We start from the raw sequence: 26,480 nt of genomic DNA on the forward strand, positions 1-26,480 counted from the left end.
TATACTAAGTAGTTCCAGCGTTGACCGCTCGATAGCGCCGCTTACCCGCGCTAGAAAAAATCAGTCCGGGAACTTTCCGGACAAACTGTGTACGTCGAGTATGTGACCTGGAAATGCTAATTAAGAATCGGCCGAGCATGTAAACTCAAATGCGGTTATGCGGGATTCTTAATCTTCTTTGCCTTTTGTACAAGTTTCGATTACGCGAGAAATCAACTCCGCGCGGATATTATATTAGATAAGAATCGCAATAGATATACAGGCACTATATACACACACACACGCGCGCGCGCGCGTAATTATTATAAATTACCAAGAGTAATATAACGTTGGTCTAGTTTTAGAAATATTTTATTTGCTGTAATTACTCTATTTTTTATATATGTTATTTTTTGTATTTTCTTTATCAAAAAAACAATTTAAAAAACAAAACTTATTACGTAACTTCTAATATATAATTAACGAGCTGAAATTTTTATCTTTTGAAATAGATATATATATATATATATATATATAAATGAGTCAAAAATTGCTTTTTCCGTTAATTAATTCATTGGTTAATGATTTGTTTTTCGAGATCGCGCCTGTTTGGATCATTTATTTATACTTCTCATTTATGTTTCTTAAACAGCACGATTTAGTAATAAATGCGAAGAAAATAGTGTAACATATATAAAGCGAGAAACGATCTGATTTATGTCGGCGAATCAAGCAGAGCTCGGTGTCAAGTATGCTAAATTAAGTGAGATAAAAATTAGCATCAAACTTCTCGAAATAAAAACCAATAATTGACCTGATAATGGCTCATAAGTAATAATCTCAATAATTCTGAGTTTGCAGACGTATCGTTCTATTACTTATGTATCTCACATTTGCATCTCATATTCTCAGTTGAAGTTCTCCGGAGTAATTTTTTATTTAAAGCCCACAAGTTATACTCTAACGTTGCACGAGTGATAAAAAAAAAAAAAAAAAAAAAGGTATAAATGCATCTATGTACACTCGCGGACTTCTTTTTTCGATTGGGATAGAAATATACAGCGGGGAATATATTCGTGATTAAAAGGCGACGTTGTGCGTTATCTCCCAAACCATATGACCGGAGAGGTAAACAGGAGCACGTGTTGGCGGCGTGACTACGAGTGACGGCGTGAGTACTGGGGATGGAGAGGAGGCGGAGGTAGAGGAAGAGGGGGTGACGGTGGTGGACGGGAAGGGTGACGAGGGTGGAAAATGAGCTGCCCGAGGGTAGGAGAGTTCTTTGCTTGCCGCCTCGGGAACACCGAGGGTCGGTTGAAAGAGGAGAGGGTTGGAGAGGAGAGACGGAAGGGAGGAAGGAAGAGAGAGACCGGCTGAATTTCAGCCATCGTAGGCAGAAGCGAGACGGTCGAAGTTGAGTGAGCGAGCGAGTCGTCGCGGAACAGACGCAGAGAGCTGAAAGCATAAAATCCCAAAGGAAACACTTGACTCGCGATATCGTTGGGGTAGACGCTTTGGAAACGGCACAAAAGAAAGCGAGGTGTTCCGTCTCGGCTGAACAACGCCGATTTAGTAAAGTAGTATTTTTACATATTACGTGCGTATACATGTAAATTAATATATATATATATATATTACTTAGAAAATAATATATTCTGTCTTAGTCGATTTTAAGAAATCGGTTGAGAAGAAATGTTTTTTTATTATTGCGTATGTTAAACTAACAACTATTAGACGCGTGTTATTACAGAAAAAGAAAAAACAGCACGGACACGCGAGCTTTCTTTGTTACAAATTAATTCGAACAAATTAGTTGGTTATCACCGCAATACACTATGTTTTTGTTGTCGAGGTCAAGAAAACAAATCGACCGTCTCTCTTCTTACATCTTTTCATCGCGTTTTTCTTCTTTCTCTCTTTTTCTTTTGTTCTCTTTCCTCTTATTCTCACCACCTTCTCTCCTTCGTTGGCGTCCCCATTCAAGACCTTCCCTTCGCCTGATCCCCAGTCCCCGCCGACGATCCAGCGCGCACGATAACATTTCGTTCTCTCTACAACTTACCCACTTCCAACTCTCTCTCTCTCTCTCTCTCTCTCTCTTTCTCTCTTGCTTTACACCCGCGTCCGAGAATCTTCATCGATTATCGATCCGAACTGAAAATCGTTCCGAGTAAGAAAGTTTTTCGTTGTAGACTCGATGTGTCAGGCGGTGAGATGCGCGCTACACACTTATTCGCTATATCTATTCGTTCTTCACTCAATGGTAACGGTTATTTGCTTCTTGCGCACTGAAAGTACATTTCAGAAAATTTCTTTCGACTCTCTCTTTTTGCCTCTGCATACGCGTCGCAAAGAGAAACAGAGCTATTTTTTTTTTTTTTTGCAAATGTTCTTTCAACTTTTTTATTTGTATGCGAAACGATTTGTACGCACGAGCTTAAAAATCTTGAAAGAAAAAAATCATACGATTTGCATGAAATACATTAGCAACTTAATAATTTCAGCGCCGTAATAAAGCAGCGAAAGGCGAGCCCTTTGTTATTTCAAAATTTCCCCTCGGCATATTTATGATTAGTCTTCGCAACATTGTGGAAGAAAGCAATATGTATGTGCGAACTCATTAATTCTAATAATTCATGAAGAAGCACGCACACGTACATAATAGCCCGGGGCGGCTTACGATTTGAAGCTTGGAGAGAGTTGTCCCAACGCCCGTGTTTTTACACGCTGGATAAGGCTGTATTCTGATATTTTAATAGATCTAATTTGCATGTAAAACTACTCACAAAATCGTTTTGTCTCCAACACGCAACGAGTATTTTCTTTTCCAACAGAGGAGAGAGATATCATCCGAGTTAAGAAGATCCTAATGTCTCGAATAAAACTGTTTTCTCATCCCGTCGATTCGCATACTTAAAAAAAAAATATATTACACTCTCTTCCCTCCCTGGTTCCTATATATGTATAAGAATTTCAATTTATTTTTTAATAAATAATGAAATGAAAGAAAAGAATTTTGGCGCGCGATAGAGCGGTAATGAGCATTTCTCTTGCGATCGGCGAGCACTTCTCCGGAGTGGAATACGGTGGCGCGCTCTTATAAAAACGAGAAAAAAGGATCCAATGAACCGTGCAAGCACGGTTTTGGGCCAGATGTTAATTCCGACGACTCAGCATGAGCCACGAAGGCGGTTTAGTACGTAAATACATCTTCAGCAGGGGGTGCCCATTATAATGGGCATGTGCGGTTAAAGTTCTATTTGTGGTAATTCGGAGTTTAATGCACTCGGGGGCGCACTGATTTAGCCAGCGGGCTGACACTTTTTTATCCGGCGAAAACCCCAACGACGCCGGCGCCGTAAAACATGAAATATTCTTCCTGCGCTTCATCTTGAAGGCAACGTCGCGTTGGCGCGAAGCTGTTTGGTAAGCAACTTGGTCGGTGCCAAGTTTCGGCGCGAAGCGAAACAGTTTCTTGTTCCCGAATTCACGCGAGAAACAACGCGATATCGAACGGTTTTACAGACATATATATCTACTATCGTTTTTCTTAAATTTAAAATCGGAGAAATTGCACATCTGATTATAAAGTTGACACGGATTAATATAGAAACGCTCGTCATTGACAGAAATCTTTATTCGCGCGCAATTTTATTTTCGTGCACTGAACTCATTTCTGAGCGCACCGGTCGTCGGCTCGAAAAAGAACCTTCGCCGGAATAATGCAGAATGTTTTTCGTAACGGCGGCATATCTTTCGCCCGACGAGGGCGTAAAATATATCGCGTCTTGGATAACGCGCGTTGATGATGCCGAACCCCTTTTGGCGCCGATTTATGGCTACTCTCGCCGATGTGCGCGCGTTACACGCGTCTACACACGTACACACGCGCATACGCTTGGAAAGCGTATAGGCAAGCGCGAGAGTCTCTCGAACGAGAGGCGTTCGCACAGTCGCATTAACGGCGCGCTGTTCAGTTTAATCCTTGCGTTTCGTGACTCGGGACAAAGCCCCTCGGATTTCTGACAGAATGGTATCGCACGAAACGGCCATTACCTTAGCCGATATGCCTATGTACGTATGCGAGTTAAAGGTCGATGCGAATTAACCAACACGGATGCGGCCCGGGATTCTTTGTACGCTCGCCTTAATTATGCCCGCTCGTGCTGTCGGGGCAAAACCGCCATATAGAAGGGTGGCATGAAGCGGTTTTAATCTATCGCGCGCTTATTATATTGCATTTACCGCCTCGATCGCGGCGAACTCGACTCGGCGAGTACCATCGGGGTAATCCGGATCGAGCGTACGTGAGCACGTTTACAATCGCGCGCGCGCGCGCGCGGTTTCTTTCTCGGTCTTCTTTAGCGTTAATGCTCAGTTAGACGTCACAAAGCCACGATCATGCCTCGCCATTAGGGCGTCCGGTTGATTACGCGATCGTGAAAAAAAAAAAAAAAAACGTACTCGGTCGAAGGACAATGTCGCGATAGGCGGTTGCCAACTGGTCCCGCTGGGATCGTTTTATCGACTGTGTTTTAAGTAGGAGGGTGTACTCGCACACACACACACACACACGCGCGCGCGCTTCTTTCCCCCGTGTGTGTTCTACATTCTCTTCGCTGGATAACACCGGAGACTTGAAGAACGTCTTTTGTTTTTTTTTTTCTTGTTTCTTTTTCAATAAATCACATCTGTCAGTTTGTTATCTCTGTCAGAATTAAAACTGCGGCGAAGTTATCAAACGTAGATTCGTGTGAACCACACAGTTGCTACGCGCGAAGGAGTTTATCTTCGCGCCGTTCTCGTTTCGCGAGAAGCGAGACTGAAAATGAACGGGGCGCGCAATACGGCGGCTCGGATAGGAAAAGCTCTCGGACGGATAAACACGTACCAGGAAATCGAAGACGATCATCGTCGGCGTTACGAAGAAATGGTCAGTGGTAGTTCGCTGCATTCGCGGCCATATGGCGATTATCCCCGCTCGGTTATTTATAGCGCGGACTTGAGCACCCCAGACGCGCGATTTGTGCGTTCGCGCTTGCTGCGGCACGCCGCGAACGAATTGGACCGGGCTTAGCATTCTAAAACAGCGCGCCCGTGTCTTGAACGGTCGGGAATCGGCCTCGTAAATCGCGAACCGGCCTCTGAAAGAGAGAGAGAAAAAGAGATAGAGAGCGAGCAAGAGAGCCCCCTCAGCTTAGGTGGTTTATACGCGCCTCAATCGCCCGGAGCGGCGTCGGTACCAAGCGAGGAGAATGTCGGCGGCTACGTAGGAAACTAGCTGCTGGCCAGAGGCGCCCAGTTGTTTCTAAACCCACCTTATCTACTGGCCCCTATAATAAGCCGCGATCTGAGACCGTATATATCCCTCCGCCCGCACACGCTCTAAAGAAGTCCGCCTGTGAACACGCACACACGCGTCTCGCACTAGGTAGCGCTCTGTTGCCCGCAATCCCTGAACAGCGCGCTATAGGCCACGGAGCGCTTGCAATTACAAGCTGGTCAACATATAATTATCCCCAATGACCATAAATTACCGTATTTTTATGCGCAACATTCTTAATTACCCTTTGAATTAACATCAATCAACCCCTTAATTGTACGCTGCCGCTGACGCTGCCTTCACGTCGTTGTCGTCGTCGTCGTCGTCGTCGTCGTCGTCGTCGTCGTGGTCGTGGTCGTCGTGGTCGTTGTTTGTTGTCGTCGTCAACCGGAGATGTCGACTATAGAACTGTAATGCAAAATGGCGATGCGCGCCGCGGGCTAAGAGGGGACGACCGTAGTGAAGACCGACGTAGGGTGACTGGCGTGAGAAAAAGGGACAGAGTGAAAAGTGCGCGAACGCGACAAAATCGGGGAAACGGTTGATGTCGCCCGAAGCCAAGAATGAAAGGTGGTTGACTTTCAATCCTTGAGAACGTGTCCTCTTCGTTGCGGACACGAACGCAACGGGTGACATCACAGCGTAATGCGCCCGTTTTAATTGCCCTCCGGAGAAATCTCAAGTGATTCTCATATCAATCGCCTTGGCGTATTAATAATCGCACGCCCCCCTCCCCCCCCCCATTAAATGGACTTTCACCGTTCGGTTCGTTTGCTCAGCGAAACTATTCCCGCCGTTACAGAATAAAATTGCGACGCGACAATCAGCGAAAGAGAGTTGCGACACGACGGCGAAGAAATCGTCATTAATTTTTGTTTTTCGAAAAACAAAACTCGATCGCGCGAAAAATCGACAATCGAAAAAACGGTTGATGATGAGGAGGAGTAGTTTAGAATATAACAGATAAAAAATTGTTGCGATTAATTTCTGCATCCAACATTTTGAGAAGATGCCCCCCTCTCCCCTACGGGTACGGTGTCTTCCCCTTTTTTTCGAGAGATTTATGCGATCTCGATCGCGAGGAGCGCATTTTTCAAGGTCGCACCAACGACGAAGGTACCAATTTTCAAACAGGTCGGTCAGTATGGTGACGTTTGAACGATCGCGCTATAATCATTCGCGAATATCTTCGTCCGGTTAAGAATTTCTCTTCTATTTTACGAATCACGAACCGTGAGGGCGATGCGATACGCTAATGAAACCGCACTCTCATTAAAGCATCCAAATCGACGATACTAATTGGCTAGCTTTCGGAATACCCGGCATTAGACCTCAGGACGCGATATAATAATCGCTGCGGACGAATTCGGTTTGGACAGCCAGTGGTTAAAGCGTCTAGTAATTTTACGAGCGCTGCCCTACAGCGATTAATATGATTCGAACGGGAATTAATGACTGGCAAACGGAAAAAAGATGTGTTTTACGTGTGTGAATCCCTGAATCGAGATGGCGCATCTTCTTGGAGCGCGAAAAATGTTCTCGTAGATCGAACACCGGACGATCTTTACGCGGGAAAGATTTCGAGCTATACCTTGCATGTATAAAAAAAAAATAATAATAATAATCGATTTTTCTGATTTTTAAAACACAAGCGCTACATATACGTCTGTGGATAAAATTATCTTATTGCCACATGACAATTTCAGGTCTTCGAGACGATAGGAATTTAGTTTTACGTCCCGTCCTTTATTGGCACTTGCTCCCGTGACATAAAAATCAAGTAATGCTTATTAATCAGTTTAATTAGCGGTAAAGCTCCTCTTCTCGTTGCACGTTGCGTAAATTAATGCCTCGTGGCGATGATCGATGCGATCTCTTCGTCTAGTCGCAGTCTACATTCTGAGCCGGCTTATATTTTGCCGCTTTAATTGATTTTGCGATAAATACAAAGAATGTTATTAGAATATAATAAATATTGTTTTTCAACAATGAGTTGTAGTCCATGATGCAATAAGAAACAGAAAAATAATATAACAGAAAGAAATAGAGAAACTATATCGCATGCGATCTCTTCGTCTAGTCGCAGTCTACATTCTGAGCCGGCTTATATTTTGCCGCTTTAATTGATTTTGCGATAAATACAAAGAATGTTATTAGAATATAATAAATATTGTTTTTCAACAATGAGTTGTAGTCCATGATGCAATAAGAAACAGAAAAATAATATAACAGAAAGAAATAGAGAAACTATATCGCACGCGGAAAGAAATGTTGTATATTTTTTAGATTTTTAAATTAAAAAGAGAAAAATCTCTATAGAGTTTATTTTTGTTGGTAAAATTTTTCGATCCGCATATCGTTCTCCGAGATACCTCTGTTCAGGATGACTGCGTGCGTGCTTGAACCCAATGAAAAGACTTGCGGTAAGGATAAAATGCCGAAACAGGTGCAGAATGTCGAGCAGACACTTCAAGATAAATTCCCCTCCGTTCATTTTTTTTTTTTTTTTCATTTCCCAGTCGTCCGCGAAGCGTGGCGTAAATCACTTGAGAGTTCAAAGCCGTACGGCAATCGGCGGTAGACTGTGGCCTCGTCGGGAAAAGACACATGTTCTCCGCCGATTTTGTTCAATCATCTCGGCGTTTCCTCGGACAGCAGCAAACTTGCCGTTGATTGTCGCCGAGCGAAACACACCACGTCATGACACACGTATCAAATACGTCTATGTATTTATAGGGGAACGGGGGCGCGACATTAACACCCCGAGTTTGCACTTGTGAGCGGTCTATTTGGCGCCGAACGACCTAGCGCTTTTATTATAAACACGGCGCCGTTTTAAAGCACGGCATCAAATATTTTTACGATGGCCATTATAAAACGCCTTTTATGAGGAACAAAGTAGCTCTGCGCAGGCAGAAGGTGTTTTCTCGCCCTTTGACAATAATTTGTCCAGAATAACCGGCTCGTTTCACTCCCGGGGTCCCTCGCGTCTCACGCCCGGGCTTCCGCTCGATGATCCATCCAGCCGTTCGTCATAGGCGCGCGCGGCTTTTAAAAAGTAAAGCGCGCTGGACTCGGGCCAGCGCAAAAATAGAAGCAGATGTTATTAGTTGCGTTCACCAAGTATACGACGAACGGCGCGACGAGAGAGACGGATGATGACGGGCGCGGGCTTGGATGAAGAAAGAGAAGAGGAGGGAGTAGTAGGCGTGAAACAGTGAGGGAGGCAGTGTGTCCAGACGGGAGTGATTTCATTGCCCTTGAATTCTTACTAACTGAACGCTTAGATAAAAATAATTAGGCGGATAAACCGCGGGATGTGCTTGGGCGCGCGCGTACAGCCGAGCGAGATTTTATTCTGGAACACGCTCTCGGCGCCTCTCGCGTCGCGGCGCATCCTCCTCCCCTCACCCGATGAGATGCGCCCGACCGAACCGTTTTTGCTTTGAAGTCGGAAGATGAACGGGCCTCCTTCTAAATTTCAGTGTCTGCATTCTTAACAGCTGCGCGCGTTCGATACGGCTGATGCCGATCCCGCATGTTGCGCCCGTTTAATTAGGATCTTGTTTGTTGCGTGTCGTCGTTTAATCATCCCGATCCTCGAAAAACACTTGATATCGATGCTCTCTGTGCGATATATCGATATATCCTCTAAAAGCTTTCTTATCTCTCGCTACAAATCGCCGATGTCTGTTCTTCGTTAAGAATAAATAAAAAAAAGACGAATTGAATACATCCAGCTGTTCCATTTCTTGCGGTCACGAGTGGCCATATCGTTTATCACTCCGCGCGAAATATGTGGGTAATTAATTAATTATCTAATTTAATTAATACTAATTAAATATACTAATTTAATTAATTATCTAATTTAATTAATACGTTATAACGAAATATATATATGTGTGTGTGTGTATATGTGGGTAATTATTCTGCGCTTGTATCTCGAAATGGAAAACATATGCGCGCTCTCTCTGTTTGATTTATATATATATTTATGAAATTTATACTCTCCTGCGTCAATCCGAAAACTCGGAAATATCATGCGGGATTATCATGTTAGTAACGCGCGACCGTGTCTCGCGCTATTGAGTTGAAACGCGCGAATTATATTCGCGCTATAATGGGATTGCGTCGTGCTGGAGGCTGCTGCGCGGCCGCTATTAGAGCGGTCCTCAGAGAGTTTTGGTCGATTTGCAGATTACGAGTCCCCGGGATGCAAGGCTGACATGGCGGAGGGTTCGGCCGAGGAGGAACAGAGCAGTACCGCTGCGCCCGCTTCCCCGCCAGCTGATCTTCGCACTCTGAACACCCAATTGTCGCCGCCTTATCACCACCAGTCCCATCTCCAGCCTCGTCTTCAGCATCTGCAGCATTCCAACATGCTGGCGACCGCCGTACCGCCCCGGCACAGCCACAGTATGCTGTCTCATCAGGTGAAAGCGGAGGCAGAGCTGGACGCCCCCTGCGATGTGCCATTGAATCTCAAGAGCGAGGTAAGTGCAGAAATCTCACTCAACGATTATTGACGTCGGCTGACTGCTTTCGATTGTCCGTTTTCAGAAGTGAAGTTTTGCGCACAGAAGACGCGGTTACGTCAAAACCGTACATACACATCGCAAACTCGACGACACGATCGAGTTTTGAAAATATTCGAGCGATCGTTTTTTTTTTTTTTTTAATCATTTAAAAATCAACTATATGGAAAAAAAAAATTTTTTTTGACGTGGTACAAATGTTGCGACTCGATGAAATTTAACAGAGAGATACACAGTAAAAAAAAATTGTAATTTTAACATTTTTTGCATGTNCCAGGAGGTCCACTCTAAATTTTACGTTAAAATAACTTATTCGTTGTGAGTCACTTATTGACAAACTAGTAAAGTCAAATACTTGACACAATATTTTACATTTATATTTGTTATTTTGACTGTAAGCGTGATGTAAAAATAACATATAAAATAATTAAAATTACACAAAACAGTAGTTACAGTAACTCGTAAGAAATGTTAATAAAACATTTTAGTTTGTACAATGTGGCCACAGATTTTTAAAATTTTTTTAGTATGTTAAATTGACTTTGAGACATCTAGATTAATTGAAATTATTGTGTTAAAAGCACTTAAACAATATTCCATTTTTAAATGACATGCAAAAAATGTTAATTTGTGAAGTTAACATAAATTTAACACGTGAAAAGATTAAAAAAATAATAACATATCAGTATTATGTTAATTTTACATTGAAGTAATAATCAAAACGTCGTAACACAAGAAAAGTTCTACATTTTGACGCACGATTTTTTACTGTGTAATAATTCGATATTTTTTTGCAATTATTATATTACGCAAACATGTTGTTGGTCTACTTATGATCGGCACACTTAAATGATCGCTCGATTTACGATCTCGGCTGAAAAGCGTTCGAGGCAACGCTTACGGCAATGGTGAAGTGTACGACGGTCGGAACGATCGTCACACTCGTTACATGTTTTGTGTGTCAATGACAACCAATTGTGCGGTTAAGTAGCTACCAGGCCGCATCTCAACCTAAATCGGCCAATGGTCTCTCTCTCTGACCTGTATTATATACGATTAACGTACAAAACAAAGCGTATCAAACGACTTGACACGAGAATCACGCAGACGATGGGCGTTCTCTCGCGTTGGTTTCGCGTCAGATTGCGTAATGTGTGCATGTTCTAAATCGCGCGCCACGAAATTCATGTGACAGAATTCAGCTTCGTAATACACATCGAGTTTAGATGATCACAGACGAATCAATAAACCGCTGACTGATTTTCGCACGTACATACGTCGATTTAGATCACGAAATTACGCAACTTATCCGTCTCTCTGCGTGTACGTGCGAAAAATCGCTGACCAACCGCAAATTGAATTACATAACACAATCGCGAGAGATTTAGACAGTGCGCGAAACAAATTTCTTATTTAACGTCCGCGGTGCAGAGAGACACGTATGCGTCTTAATTATAATTATTTCCAAAGAAAGTCGTTAGTCCGGTTGTTCATTGCGTTTGCGGGTGACATATTTTATAGCATCTGATTAGAAACGGTTGCGAAAAAATAAACGGAGATAAAAAATACTGTCGTTAATATGTAAATATCGACAGTCTAAGCACATTATTTTTAACAGACAAGAGTACTCGAGTGTTTATAATTTATTCATGTATCGTGACAGACGTCGAGACGTTATGTCACAATATCTATATTAATATATATGTAAGTATATATGTATATATATATATATATATATATATATATATATATATGTATGTGTGTATATGTATATATATGTAAAACTTGACACGTATTTCAAAGCGTGAGAAAATTTGAAGATGCAAAACGTTTGAAGTTTCTAACGGTTTGCGCAACGGTACGCAATTTTTGCGCGACGGTGCGTGTTGCACAGATTTCCAGATTACAACTACGAGAAGTAACTATCGCAGTAACTATCATACGCGTTTTGACTCGCTCCTCGATTAAATCTCGATTAATAATTTCGAAACGCACACGCTACAAATCGTCCTTTATGTAATTACGTTGTTACTACGTGAATTTATTGGGATTCGTGATACAACGCTTAATCGCGAGGAGAGAGAGAGAGGTGCGAGAGGAGATGAGACGCGCGTAAAAATTAGGGTGGGACTCCTTCAATCAGCGGGAATTGCAGCCCCCGAGGTGAGCAAGCACCGTATTAATGAAACTGATAAGTGCGACGTTAATTCTTTTTCGTGTAATGAAAACTAGTAGTAGTCGCGCTGTGCGACGCGCGGTAGTTAGAACGAGGCGATAAAGTATTACGAGGGAATCCTGACTTCTCCGGCTACGATCGTAAAGGCGGAAAATATTTGCACGTAGCTTACTCGCTTCGACGAGCGAGGACCAGTTTTGTTCGATGCTTGCACATCGGACTAGCGAATAGGGAAACTTGCGCAAACAAGCGTTCCAAGGAGGATATAACGCTTAGTCGCCAACGTGTTCATTTTTCTTTGAGAACAATTAATTCTCACTTATCATCGAAAGTTCTCGAAAAAAAATTATTCTTTTGTTAACTTCGTAAACGCGGTATTGTAATAGAATTTTGTTATTTGAATTGCATATATATACAGTGCGCATATATACAAGTAAAATGCGTGATATATATATATATATACATATCTCGACGCGGAAATATCACGGTAGAAAATTATTATTGATACAAGAGTAACAAAATTGTCGCAATTTAACGCGGACAATTTCCGTCGTCACGCACAGACTTCGTTTTCATTGATATAATAATACAATTAAGTGCGCGCTGTTGATCCATCACTTTACGATCTTAATTGCCGCGACACAAGTCATATGTGTGGTATATTCTTCGTGTATGAGAGAAAGAATTAAAGGCTACGAAGAATTCGACAATGACGCCAATTAAGTAACAAAAAGAGAGCAACGCGGCACTGGACGCTCGACGACAGAGAGCGTCGAGAGATACCCGAGTCTCGAAAACGCGGCAGTTCTCATCCGCGTTGGCTCGTTGTCCCTGTCCATCCATTACACTATTATCCCCTTGGCAAACGCGGCGGGGATACACGCCCCGGACTCCACGCACGGACTTAATGCCGGGCGCGCGTCTGAGAAGGGAGCGTGCAATTTACGCGCAAAAGAACGAGGATGTGTTTTATTCGCGCTCGGCAAAAACAAAAAAAAAAAAAAAAAATTGTATCCTCCTCTTGCTGCACTATGCAGCGAGAGGCGGATAATGCCGTTGTCCGCGCGCTTTTGGAGCGGACAGCGAAAGAAGGCGCGCGATCGATCATTGTCTCCGTGCTTACGCGCGTAATTCCTCCGCGACTGTTGCCGAGTTGTCTCCCCTCTTTCTATCCTCCGCTGTCAATTTTCTGGGGATCGGGAACGGGGAATAAATCTCGCGCGCTCTTTGCGGGATCGATCGACGCGCGACGCGAAGACGCGCGCGCGGTTATATCAGCCGAATAATTTATCCGCGATTTCATCAGGCGCGATGAGTTCACTCGCGTAAGGGGGGAGGGAGGGAGGACGTTCCACACAGAGTCGCTCGGAACTTCTGTTCGACGATCATAAATTATTAGACCTTTGAACGCGGCATTTCTTAACGATCCCCTCAGTGCCATTAGCCATTCCTCTTAATTGCAGAATATCTCTCTTTCTTGGGAGAGAATAATGGATATTCCGCGACGCCAAATAAGTACAAGGATGTAAAGAAGCGCAGAGCACCTTCAAGGTTTCGCGAGATACGCGCAAGATTGTTTCGCACAATTGAACTATATCGGATCCTGGACGGAAAGGAACAAGAAAAAAAAAAAAACATTTGCGCGCGGTAAATTTTACATTTTTAGAGCGAAGATACATCAAACTATCGCGTGACAAAAAGTGAGAAGATCGTTGAACGCTATTTCGAGAGTTGTACACACAAGTAATGTATAATGTAAGAGTAACGCGCGCAAACACACACAATGTCTGGAGAAGCGAAAACGCGGAACGGATCGAGCGGCGGTCCTTTGCAGGGTCGCGAAGACCGCAGTAATGTGCATCTGTATGCAAATACTTGCGTATCTCACGAACACATCTGCGAGCCACCGGAAACCGTTAAACGACCAACGGATGCGTCGTCACGAATATTCTCCCGTTTCGTGGTACCGAAGATTTCGTCGGTCACACGAGAGAAGCCGCCAGACCATCTACATCAGCTTACGGCTTTGCGCGGAAGCGCAGCGACTCTCTATCCCAGATACTCCCTGTACTACCCGCTCGAAGACGCAAATTTCACGTAGCTGAATCCGGCGCGTTGACCGATGGATCGATACGCGGTAACCAGCCTTAAGGCGCATTCCGGCTTGATGGCCACCGGTCCCGGCCGTAAATGCATCTGTCAAGAAAGTGATTGAAGGCAAACGATCCGAGGGAGAGCCGCCGTGCGCGCGCGCGCTCGCGCGAACACCCAGCGGATCGGATCTCATTACCTCGGTGGCTCATTCCGACCGAACTCAAATTGCATTTCGATCGGATTTCACAATTATTATGATTATTGTTCGTAGACCCTCGGGAACCCCGCGCGCCCACCTCGGTCTCCCGATTAGAATCCGGCGAGAAGTCATCTCGCGCGGTCAGCTTTTGACGCGCGGCCGAGATGCCTGAGCCTTGATCGACCATGAAGAATCCGGTTATCGCGCGCGGGCTTATGGGCTTTGTTTACATTCAACGTAATAATATTCGCTCGATATGTAATAGCTGTGGTTTTGCGGCGGGTTTTTCTCTATCGACGCGGAGAGAAGGAAAAGAATCTACGGTCGTAGAGTGATTCTTCTATATAATTCGAGGAAAACAATCTCTGCATAATTTACCGTGTGTGTTACGAAACAATTACACGCCTATTATCTATACGCGAGCTATACGGTAGATAAGACAAATCGCGCGTCCCGGCTACTTAAAAAAAAAACCAAAGAACGCATCGCGTTTTTCATTTGTCTATCGGCAAATCCACGGGTTTTATGACGCATAATAATAACTTGGCAGTCGCGAAAGATTTAGCTAATAAAAACGCACGTTTGACGAGCGACCGTCTGTAAAGCAACGCGGTCAGAACGACGAACGTGGAAATGGGTGGCAAAGAGAAGACTAAAACAAAAAATAAAAAATAAAAAAAATAAAAAAAAAAAAAGTAGAAGAAGTAAAAAGAATAAAACGGCCCGAGATATTCTATTGCCCGATGGCTCGTCTATTTCTCTCACATGGTATTCGCGGAGTGATGGAATGTTTATCAATAGATTAATCTCGGAGATCGGCGGGTGGTTCCGCGTCGTCGCCGGGCAGGCTCCTCGATTGCGATTAAACATAAAAGTATTATTTCAATCTGGCCCCTCCGCGCGCGCGTCGGCCATACATTCTCTCAGTGTGTACGTCATCCCCGTCGGCACACACCTATACACACACATACTACTGCGCGCGCGCGCACACACACACATATACACACGTATGTTCACGAACGCCACGCTTTCGTATGCGCGCGCGCACCTACTCGCGCGACCGATAGATCGGGCATTTTTCCATTAGATTGGAACTTGATTAAATTGAAAATCTGTCAATTTAGGAAAAAGCATCCGACAGCTTATATTGACGGTGGACATTATACGCGGTGGCCAACGAGGCAGAACTCGTTGGCCTGACAACTAGCGGAGATATAAAACCCATCGTCGCGACGATGGACCCCGGGATGCACGCCGGGGTTGTTTACTTTTTGCTTCCTTTTGCGCCCTTGTAAAATTAATTGCCGGACGCTCTTTGAGGGTGACGCTCGCTTTCGCTGTTCTACCGATCGCGGAAATTTGCTCACGGTGTCATTCGTTCAATCTCCACTCTGATACGATTCCCCGAGTCTCTTCCTCTTCCTCCTCCTCTTGCGCCTCCTCCTGTTACATTGCGAGAGATGTAAACCCTCGCTCGCGAGTTTTTGTGACAAACGCGTTTATCGCGCGCACTTTGAACAGCGAATATAATATGATTTTAACAGATTTAATTCGCTCGCATTTGCCGCGTCAGGCGATCAAACGAAACCCGCGGACGGGTTTCGAAGCGCGTCATACGCAACCGCGATAAAAGAAAGAATCATCTCTTCTCTGTTTCTTCGTGGTCGTTTAACATGCGATCCCCGTGTATAATACGGCATATTGTCTAATTAACTATGCTCGAAACGTTGCGTTACGCAAGCGCGCACAAAAGAAGAGAAAAGTGCATTACACGTTAAAACCAAAATAATCTGGATACGAGAGAGAGATAAAGAGAGCGTTATTACGATTGATTTAAAACAGTATCTTGCGACGAGCAGCGCTAAGCACCACGCGACGTGATTGCAATTCGCTTAGCCGGTACCATTGTCCGAACCAGTTCGATGTTCGTGCAATCAAGAACGTATTACGCTTACGATAAGGCGCCGCGATTACAATTTAAATTGAAAATGCGGCCTGAGTTAACGATAATACTCTCCGGGGAGTATTTCCGAGCTGATACGGTTTGTTATTAAAAATATTTTCGGCGCGCTGATTCTGGGATTTCGGAAGTTCAGTTGAAATTTTTAATTGTGCGCCAAAATTACATACATTGTCTTTCTCTTTCTCTCTCTTTTTTTTCTCTCTTTCTCTCTCTCTCTCTCTCTCTCTCTCTCTTCTTATATTTACGCAAAAAAGAAAAACGATTCCATACAATCTCTAGTCGGAAAGACCAAACTTTACATTGGCTAACGTTGTTGGGGCGAAGTTTAATCGTATCTCGCGAGTGTCCGGGCGGACCTTGATTAAAGACGATCGCGGGACGGGAAGAACCGCGGATAAGTCAGACCGTAATCGCGTACCGGGACGCGGCCTTTTAAAGTAGGAAACTCGCCGGAAACTACCGGCTGCGCGGCACCGAGAACTCCCCGGTGCGGTGCCAAATAACAATGTTGGATCTCATAAACAAGGAGACAAGACAAATACCCGCCTGGACGGCGGTTCCTAGGGCGCAGAGTGGACAGAGTCCGTTCCGCCGCCCACCCACCCCTCCGGGGATGGGAGACTCTGCTGGTAATTTCACGGTGTCTTGCATCCCTGAGGCCCACCCTCTCCCCCTCCCCGTTACACCTCGCCACGCGAAACATTCACGTAACGCGATACGTTAGTAGTCGCATTTGTTCAATATACGCTCGCGTCGTGTGATCGGCTATGATCAATGCAAGTTCCTTGCGTGTTCGACGTTTCTGAAGTTTCCACAAATTTTTTTCACACGCGTCGTCTTTTTTTTTTCAATCAGTGATTACTGTATTAAATTCTAGAGAAGTTTGCGCGCAATAGCAATTTGGACGTAGCAATTTGGTTCAAGATCTCAACGTCCAAGACGAACGAGCCTATTTCGATATTGAGATAAAATTATACGCACAACACACAACACGCGCGCGCAAGACAGACACTCACGGATTTACACGCGCTTGAGAAACCCGCGCGCCCCTGGTTGTAATGCGCCGGCGGGAGCTTTATCTTGAAGCAAGTACACGACGTCTAGAATAGAGGGGGAGAGGGGGGAGGTCACTGGGATTTGCGCGAATGGCCGACGACTTAATTGATCGAGGGCCATAAGCGAATTAGGGATGACCAATGTTCCACGTGCGGAGCTCAGGAATATGGACGGGGAGAAGACGCCGAGTTAATTCAATTCGAGGAGGCTGAGGAGGGTTTCGGGACGTCTCTCGCGAGACGTAAATTTGCGTACGGACCCGCTCCCTCTCGGAAATCCCTTTCCTTCAAGAACGACGGACACTCCAACAAATTGCATCAACGCCTTGAAGAACTGGCCCCGCGTTTCTTTCTTCTTTCCTTTCTCTTTCCTCCATCAAACGTTTCTCTCTTTTTTTTTCTCTCTCCTTTCGTTACAGCGCGGTCGCGAGTCGTAAATCAAATTATACGTTGAGTGAGATTAGATTTCTGTTTGGCCACGCTCGAGTTCACGAGCAGTAGATTCGACGAGGGGTAAAGACTGCTGCGGTAGAAACCTTCGCCCTTCCTGTCTTCCGCGCCACCCACGTCCCAACCCCAACCCATCCCTCGGCGTGCCACGGTGCTGGCCCGGCGATGGTGCTGGTACTGCTGCACTACGAGGTCCAACATTAGTTAACGATTAATCAAGGCGCTTGTAGCTCAACATATATCATTAAACTAGTTAGCGAAGTAGGGTCGGCCAAGTGTGCTGACCACTGGCTACACCACCCACCGCCCCGTTCTCTCTCTCTCTCTCTCTCTTCGCTGGCCGGCCCTGACCGAACCCCTTTACCTCCTTCCTGCTCCTCTCCGGTTTGCTCGCGGAGTCGATCCAACCCTCTGGCGACGTGCTCACGTACCGAATGGAACTCTTAGAGACTCCAGAAGCGAGTTTAAGCTCGTCGCTGGTGTTTCGTCCGTTTCTGGCGTGTGCCAATTGCTTGTTAAAGCGCGGAAACCGGGAGAGGAGGAAACACTTCGACATAGTCGAGGAGGAAGGAGAAAAGCGGGGAGCGGTTACGCTTTGACTCGCTAATGTCAGAATGAGTTCTCGTCTCTCGTTTATCTCGGTCTCGTGAGATGTCGATAAGACGTGAGAATCGCCAAACGGAAGGTTGCGTTGGAAAACACCTGCGCTTGCTTGTACGAAGCGCGATTTGGATCAGACGAAGAATAATATTGCGAGAACTTGTAAAAGATCGATGAACTCGTTATATATATTTGATCGAACAACGAATCAAAATACCACTCTCTATCTAGATACCCGTCTGTCTCTTTCTTCCACGAACTGACCTCCTCTCGCATCTTCCCGGTTTCCTATGCCCGCGCCCGTACCTCGTCTCTTCCAGTTTTAACCATCGGGAGACGGCCGCATAGCCTCCCGTGCGCCCGCGGGCGCCCCTTATAAATCCTGCAGGACTCCTGCAGGCACTAATGTACGACTGTTTGCGGGTATAACTTGGCCCCGACACGAAGGATAGGGGATGGTGTTTCCAGTACATGCTAAGCCGGGGCTAAAGGCCCGCTAGACCGAGCCATTCCTCACTGCCCTACAGACTTACACCTCCGCCCCCGTATGCTTGTCTTTGCTTCTTATCCCTAAGCAAATGTGGTCACCGCGAGGAGGGCGCAGGGATTTATTGATGGATTTACGACCTTGATGTTTGGATCTTGGAGTAAGACGAATGGAATCTTGAATTCGCAGCCCGTCATGCGTGTTTAAACTTTGCGCCACGTATCTTAGAAACGTCAAACACAACGATCTTATCGCGTGTTTTCGCGCGCGTCAAACAATCGCTTTTGAAAGTACACGATCGAGTACGTGTGAAAAAATGAAAAAGAAAAGAAAAAAAAGATAGAAATTGCCGTGGATTATAGATAAAGAAAATGTTTAGTCGAGATTTCGTAAAGTAAAAAAAATGATTTGTGAGTAGAGAGAGAGAGAGAGAGAGAGAAAGAGAGAGAAAGGGACGGTAGACCAATGTAATTTGTAACTGTCGAACCGATGAGCTCGTTTGATGACCTACGAAAGATACCATCCAGAGATTATCGACATTTCGCGATGGAGCAGAAATCCGAAGGGGCTAGACACATTAATACCGTCGCAGGGAATCACTTGGCAAAGTTATTTGACCACCACTGTTCATCCTGGGAGATGGTATTAAATCCCCACCCCTTTCCCACCACCCTACACCCTCCTCCTCCAGTGGTACGGACAGACTTGTACCAGAGCGAGCCAGGCACCAGTGTCCGGCGGTGTCGTCGGCAAACGTTTACTCGACAAACAAACTCAACTCCCGTCCCTGCTTCACCATTGCGCGACTCTGTTTTACTATATAAATGAGATGGTCACCCTAAGTACAGGGTTGAAAGGGATGATACTGTACGAGTGTGCGTCGCGTCGGTGCCGCACAGTCGCTCTTCAGCGAGCGACTGTCACCGTCGATCCTTCGTCTCTCCCACACACGAAGGGATGGAAGACGAATGATAAGAAATAGTTGACGTCCGGAAATATTCGCCGTGAATTTCTCGTTTGTTGACGGCGTTTTTCCGGAAAACTCAAGAAACGCATCGAATGTCTTATTTTTTTTTGCGAAACAATAATTGAAGCTTTAGAATGCAATATATAAAAACAAAAAACAATTTCTATAATTGCGCGAATTCAATATATCACTATCCGTATAATAATGACCGCAAAAGGAAACGTAAGCTTTCTTTTAAATTGTGAGATCAAAAATATTAATTTGAATCTATCAAACGCGTCTGTATTGTAACAAATTGACAATTTGAAAAAAAAAAAAACAAAAACAAAAACAAAAAATCAAGAGCACGGAGCGCACAATGTTGCGCTGATAAAAAACAGGATATGGCCAATAAATTTTCTCGTGGCTTTGCAAAAATGTCGATCGAATATCAACGTTAATAAATAATAGAATTAATTTGTGAATTAGCTTCGTTATCGCGTTTGAATCCATTTATGGTTGTTGCGGGGCGTTCGTTACGTAACAGAGAACAAATATGGAAACAATCTTCGTGCCTGGAGGATGAATTTCATTGCGAAGTTAGTGACCGTTCGGCTGCCCAAGAATAATATAATCCTCCGGTGTGCGCCGAGACTACTCTGTATTAATGTTTGCCTCGATATCTGTAAACAGGCATTACCTGTATCTCTGGACCGAGGTGTAACTATCCGCTGGGCGAGCTCATGGTAGATTTGAACGTTAGCCCGCCACAGGGATTAGAAACTTCCTACGGCGAGGTCACCGTGCATACTGTTTGCGTTTCTCTATCGGTGCCTCGTGGAAAGGAAAAGAGGAATACCCGGGGTTCGGATGGCTTGGATTTACGCGAAGTAACGGACATTCTCGAAGCTCTAAAATAATACGAGTTAGCCGAAGAAATTTCGCTCACTCCGAGCACCCAGGTCTTCCTTTCGATTAAATGCGAAATTCCGATAATTTTATCATTTTTATTATTTTGAGCGGAGATTGTGTTATTTTTTTTTTGTCACACCCGTTAGAGCGGGTCTTGTGTCCGAACAAAACAATCGTTTTTTTTAATCGCGAACACGTAACGCCGAGAGATGTATGTGACGCAACAGCGTGATGCATCGTTCCGTAAAGAAGCGCGACTTATAAAGCGACCGATCTCTCCGTATAAGAGACGCGCAGTCGAGAAATCAGTCATTAAACGCGAGAAGAGACACATGTGCGCAACACATATCGCGAAACAAGGAAGACGCGGCCGTAAGGAAGAAGAGTTCATTGCGAACGATAATGCGTCGGATGAGCGATGACACACTAGCATTACCGCGGATGACAGAGTGGTCGGTTTCGTTCACGCGCGCGTGCGTGCTACGCGCGTGCGTGTACGTGGACAGACGGCGGTTAACTGACGCGGCATATTTACATTGTGCGGCGGTGCAATTAAGCCTCGTATCCGGCATCAAGCGTAGGAAATTCCGTGCGGACTAACACCTTGCTCCCTTGCATTCACGCGGCCTGCTCTCGCGTCCTCTGCCTCGCATTTTGCCGTCCTTCTCCTCGCCACGCCGAGGATGGACGCATACGGTAAACATCCGTAATTTCAACCTATCCTTTCTTCGTCTCTTACGGACGTACGCATCGAGAAAATTGCCTAGATTACTTACGTAGCAAAATTACTATTTCCTTATATTTATTCGCAAGAGGGTGAAAGACATTTATTATATAACAAATAAGCATTTAAGAATGTTTATTTAACCTACTACTAAAATTGTAGTTACACATATTTGTAATTATATTGTGCCTCTATTCTTTTCCTCTTTCCTCAAAAAAAATTTTTGTGATGAAAATTATATACTCATTTATTAATATTTTAATATTTCGCGCCGACATCTGCGTTAAAAAAAAAAAAAAAATAGAAATTTATTACAGCATTCCGTGTGAAGTTACAAGTATCGCGACGAAATATGTTCATGAATTCTCCGCGAAATTACAGATTATTACGCAAGCGTATGTAGCGAGAGCTATTTCTTCGATCAGACGCAAGTAATCGAACCATTCTTCCCTGTTCGTGCCTGTTGCTGGAGATATAACTGTTTCTAGTGCTCGTAAGGGAATTCCTCAGACCGCTTTGTGAATCGGTTGGGAATCGTCGGAAGAAACGTTTCAGGGAATCCTTAGTTAGTGTACCCGCGATGCGAACGCTTCTTGCGAATCGATCGTTCTCTCGGGTGCGTGCGCGAGATGTTCGATCGTACGCGGCGCGGCGGGGTAATGGGAAAATCTCCGACTTGTTTCTCAAGTATTATAATAAGAAATTCCGTCTGGATGTGTCTCGACTAAACGCGCGACCGACCGCGCGCACACATGTAACGTTCTGACGTAATGTGCTAATTGAAGCATTTCGCAGAACGGAGTTGCGAACGTACGCGAGTTAGTTGTAGCAGAAAGAAAATCCGCAAATCAGTGGACAGTCGCCGACGTATTTTTTTTTTGTTTTTTTTTTTAATTTTTTCTTTTTTTTACTAAAACTATAACGACGAATAATATAAAAATATTAAACATTGGTTCTCGGTAAAAAGGCAAAATGTCAGCAATTTTGCGAGTAAAATGGAATATTTATTAATGTTGATCACATGATGCTGTTTCGCGTTTTAACGACTAGTCGATAAATTATAAAAATCTTGATAAAACCTCACGTATAATTTTTCTGCATCTGACAGCATCTACGAACTATTTTATAGACGAGGTAAATAATCGTCGAAGAGCGCCACGCGCGCGCGCGCGTGTGTGTGTGTGTACTAGCACAAAAATAATTTGCACAAATAATCAATCTCGATTCTTTCGCCGGTTGTTAGCGTGCATTTATCGCGACGAAGATAAAGCGTAAGAAGCGCGAAGAGAAGTGTGTCGTGCGAACTTGATAATCACTTTCCGTCTCTTGTCAAGCGCGGACTTATCGAGCCCCGCTATCTCTCGCTTATCCGCGGTTGCGTTTGTCGTTAAGCCCGGCCCGCCAACATTTTGTAATTGATTGAAGCGAAATACACAGTCGTGGAAGGCGGGTAAATCGGGGGACAGTCGAGATCCAGTAAGTCAAATTTTCCCGTCAAGCGACGGCCGCTCGTCCGTGTACATGACGTTTTAATAACGGTTCGTGAGCGATTGAAAATGTCAATCTACTTCGCTTTTGCGGAGAGAGAGAGCGTGCGTGTAAGCGCGTGCACCACGTTTTCGCGATGCGTGCGAAACACTCGTCGGTATACATATAGCCCCGGATATATCTCTCGGTCGTCGACCAACCATCGTCGTCTCGTTTTAAGATTTACGCGCGATCTCGCGTGTTCACTTAACGCGTCTCGAAATTGTCAAGATATTTTTTTTTTCTCCAATCAACTCCCGCACACCAATCTTCTCGTAGCGATAGGAGATATTTTATTGGCATAAAACTTGTTTCGCGCGAGAGGGGGACAAACACGCGCGCGCGTATCGCGCAAAAAAATCGACCAGACAATATGTAATATACTATGAATTTTTTCTCTTTTTTTTTCGGTTTGAATCGGACCATATCTCGTTTCACGTGAAATTTTTTTTTATAAAATACATAATTATTTTATATTCCAATAAAAGAGATTTTTGCCGAGATAAAAAGTAATAAAAAATTTCATATTAATTTTTAAACACGGAGCGCAAATTTTTCATCGGAACATATGGTAACAAGGGTTACTCGTTTAGATACATTTATATATTATGCAGTATGTAATTACTTTCCAATATAAAAGCGAATTTTTTTGCCAATATAAAAAAAAAAAAAATAAAAATTTATATTAATGTTCAAAATGTATTTCCGCCTTTTTGCCTTTTTGTTGTCGATTATTTCAAGATAGAGACAGAACGATGATACATGCCTTTTTTCCCCCCTCTCTGTAATGCCATAATGGAATTGCATTCCCGGTGCCTCGTTTTAAACGCGAAAGTTGCGATACGATCGCGACGATTCAGGCCGGAGTCGCGTTCGAAAACTCTGCATTAATTAACTTTGATTAAGAATTCGCGTGATCTCTTTTTACTAGACGCGAACTCACCTTAATAATAGACAAAGGAAGGATGAGGCACATTTACACGCGTTAAACCACCGGTTCTAGTAGAAATTTAAAAAACTTCGCAAAAAAAACAAAACCTGAAGACAATTGCTTTATTATCCGGAAAATCAAAATTGAACACGAAACATCTCCGGCTGTGTGCTTCTCATGTATTATTTTCGGTAATCAATTGTTTTCACACTCGACATTTCGGTCAGAATACGACGATATCCGAAACAATAGCAACGTGGACCGGAGAAGCTTTGCTAGTATCGCCAAGCGCGCGCGAGTTTATCTAGCCGGTTCCATCTTTTATTAGCATCCCGTAGAAGCTATTTCGTGGCCCTTTCTCTATCGCCTAACCTATCCAGGCAGTTTCTCCGGAGTCTCGGCCGTTCCGTAGTCGAGCAGGAGTACCAGAAGTGCGTATTTACGAGCGTTCCCGTCCATAAAGCAACCTCGCGCCTGATTTTGATACATTCTCCGCTCCGAGCACTATCTCACGCGCGAATACGACCTACGTAGCCATACACTTGGGATTTATGGTGATGCTGCGCGCGTAAGCGATAGTTTTGTTTTGTATTCCATGTACTCCGAGTCAGTCAGTTTCCCGCTTTTTCGCGCTCGCTATTCTCCGGAATTTCTCGCGGATTCTTGATGTCCGTTCGACGAACGATAAAAGAAAGCGAGAAATTTACACAGACAACGCCACACGTATCGCGTGAACGCAAATAAAATTAAAGTTTCGCCGATATAAATATTTTTTTTTGTCCTTTCTCTCTCTCCCTTTCTTTCTCTTCTCTTTTCTTCTTTTTTTTTCTTTTCTCTCTTTCTGCATATTCCCGACATAATTCGTCCTGGCGAATTCCAACGCGTTCCTCGATGAGGAAATCAGCGGGCACGAATTGAGAGTGAAATAACGAAAAGAATAACAAGAGGATGCGCGTATATATATATATATATATATATATTATGTGAGAAACACTTATTATGCTTGTTAGAAACGCAAACCTCGGGAGATACGCGCGCTGTGAAATTTAAAACGACACGGCAGACGGATATGTGTTGCTGAAACATACATTAGGCGTTGGAGAAATAACGACAGACCGGCGCGGCGCGGGCAGAGGAATAAATACACGCGGCGGAGAGAGCGCGAGGCAACCCTCTAGCACAAGCAGCGAGCGGCAAATATGCAGCTGCCACTCCGAGACATATTTTCGTATCCGATATAAAACTTGATGTAAATCGATAATCGCGTATTGTTTCCAGAGCCACGTTTATTTTCGTACGGATGTCAGAACTCGCGCAAGTAAATTGCGCGGCATTATAAATTAACGTACGCCCTGGGCTACTTAGTCCGTTTATTAAAATCACATATTGATCGCCGATAACATGTGTTATCGACGTGATTCTGCCTTTTATTCTAATGTATGTTACGGAGATTGTAATGTAAAGAGTTGAAAATCCAATATATATATATATCTCTCTTTCTCTCTCTCTCTCTCTCTCTCGTCGCGAGGAGAGAATTTGTTTAATAAACAATATTGTTATTTTGCGCGCACCGGTGTGTGTGTATGTGTATTTGCATATTTCGTCAACTGCGCGCTATCGATTGTACACGCGGAGGAGAAATGTTGCAGGATATCGCTGCTTAAAATATACATTAGACGCCACGAAATAATGATGCAGGTAGGAGAAGTTGCTTATGCAGGAATACATGCATGGGAAACGTGAAGGGCCGATATTGGACGCGCTACATACATATATACGTACATTGGACAAGGGCCACTCGTCCGCAGTTTCTCGCGGACGTGAGTCTATGTATATGTATGTATTGTATATATATGTGTATATATGCATGTGTGTGTATATATATATATGTATATATATGTATATATAGCGTCTGTGCATATCGTAATCACAATATTATGCTGGAATTGGGCGAGTCGGGTTTTCCATTTCTATTTTAATGGCATCGGGGATTTCAAACGGGGCTGAGCCAAGCGTCGCGTAATAACTTGTATCGCATCGAAAAAAAAAAAAAAAAAATATATATATCGAAAGGCCCTGCGAGCCGGTTTACACAGTAAAAAAAAAAATGTTAATTTTAACATTTTTTGCATGTCCCAGGAGGTCCACTCTAAATTTTAAGTTAAAACAACTTATTCGTTGTGAGTCACTTATTGACAAACTAGTAAAGTTAAATAATTGACACAATACTTTACATTTATATTTGTTATTTTGACTGTAAGCGTGATGTAAAAATAACATATAAAATAATTAAAACTGCACAAAACAATAGTTACAGTAACTCGTAAGAAATGTTAATAAAACATTTTAGTTTGTACAATGTGGCCAAAGATTTGAAAAATTTTTTCAGTGTGTTAAATTGACTTTGAAACATCTAGATTAATTGAAATCATTGTGTTAAAAGCACTTAAACAATATTCCATTTTTAAATGACATGCAAAAAATGTTAATTTGTGAAGTTAACATAAATTTGACACGTGAAAAGATTAAAAAAATAATAACATATCAGTATTATGTTAATTTTACATTGAAGTAATAAT

The 26,480-nt window shown here is 43.8% G+C and overlaps 1 protein-coding gene across 3 annotated transcripts in view; it reads left to right on the forward strand.

Moving 5' to 3' along the window:
* LOC109858627 (POU domain, class 6, transcription factor 1) overlaps window positions 1-26,480 on the forward strand; it is a 122,594-nt gene that overhangs the window by 2,872 nt on the left and 93,242 nt on the right. For all 3 annotated transcript variants that reach the window (XM_020436073.1, XM_020436074.1, XM_020436075.1), the window contains exon 2: window positions 9,500-9,795. In XM_020436073.1, the coding sequence (XP_020291662.1) occupies window positions 9,529-9,795 (267 nt within the window). In that variant the 5' untranslated portion in view covers window positions 9,500-9,528. The remainder of the gene's footprint in view (window positions 1-9,499; window positions 9,796-26,480) is intronic.

The sequence above is a fragment of the Pseudomyrmex gracilis genome, unplaced genomic scaffold (genome assembly GCF_002006095.1).
Source record: "Pseudomyrmex gracilis isolate BER0280 unplaced genomic scaffold, ASM200609v1 scaffold_215, whole genome shotgun sequence".
NCBI lineage: Eukaryota > Metazoa > Arthropoda > Insecta > Hymenoptera > Formicidae > Pseudomyrmex > Pseudomyrmex gracilis.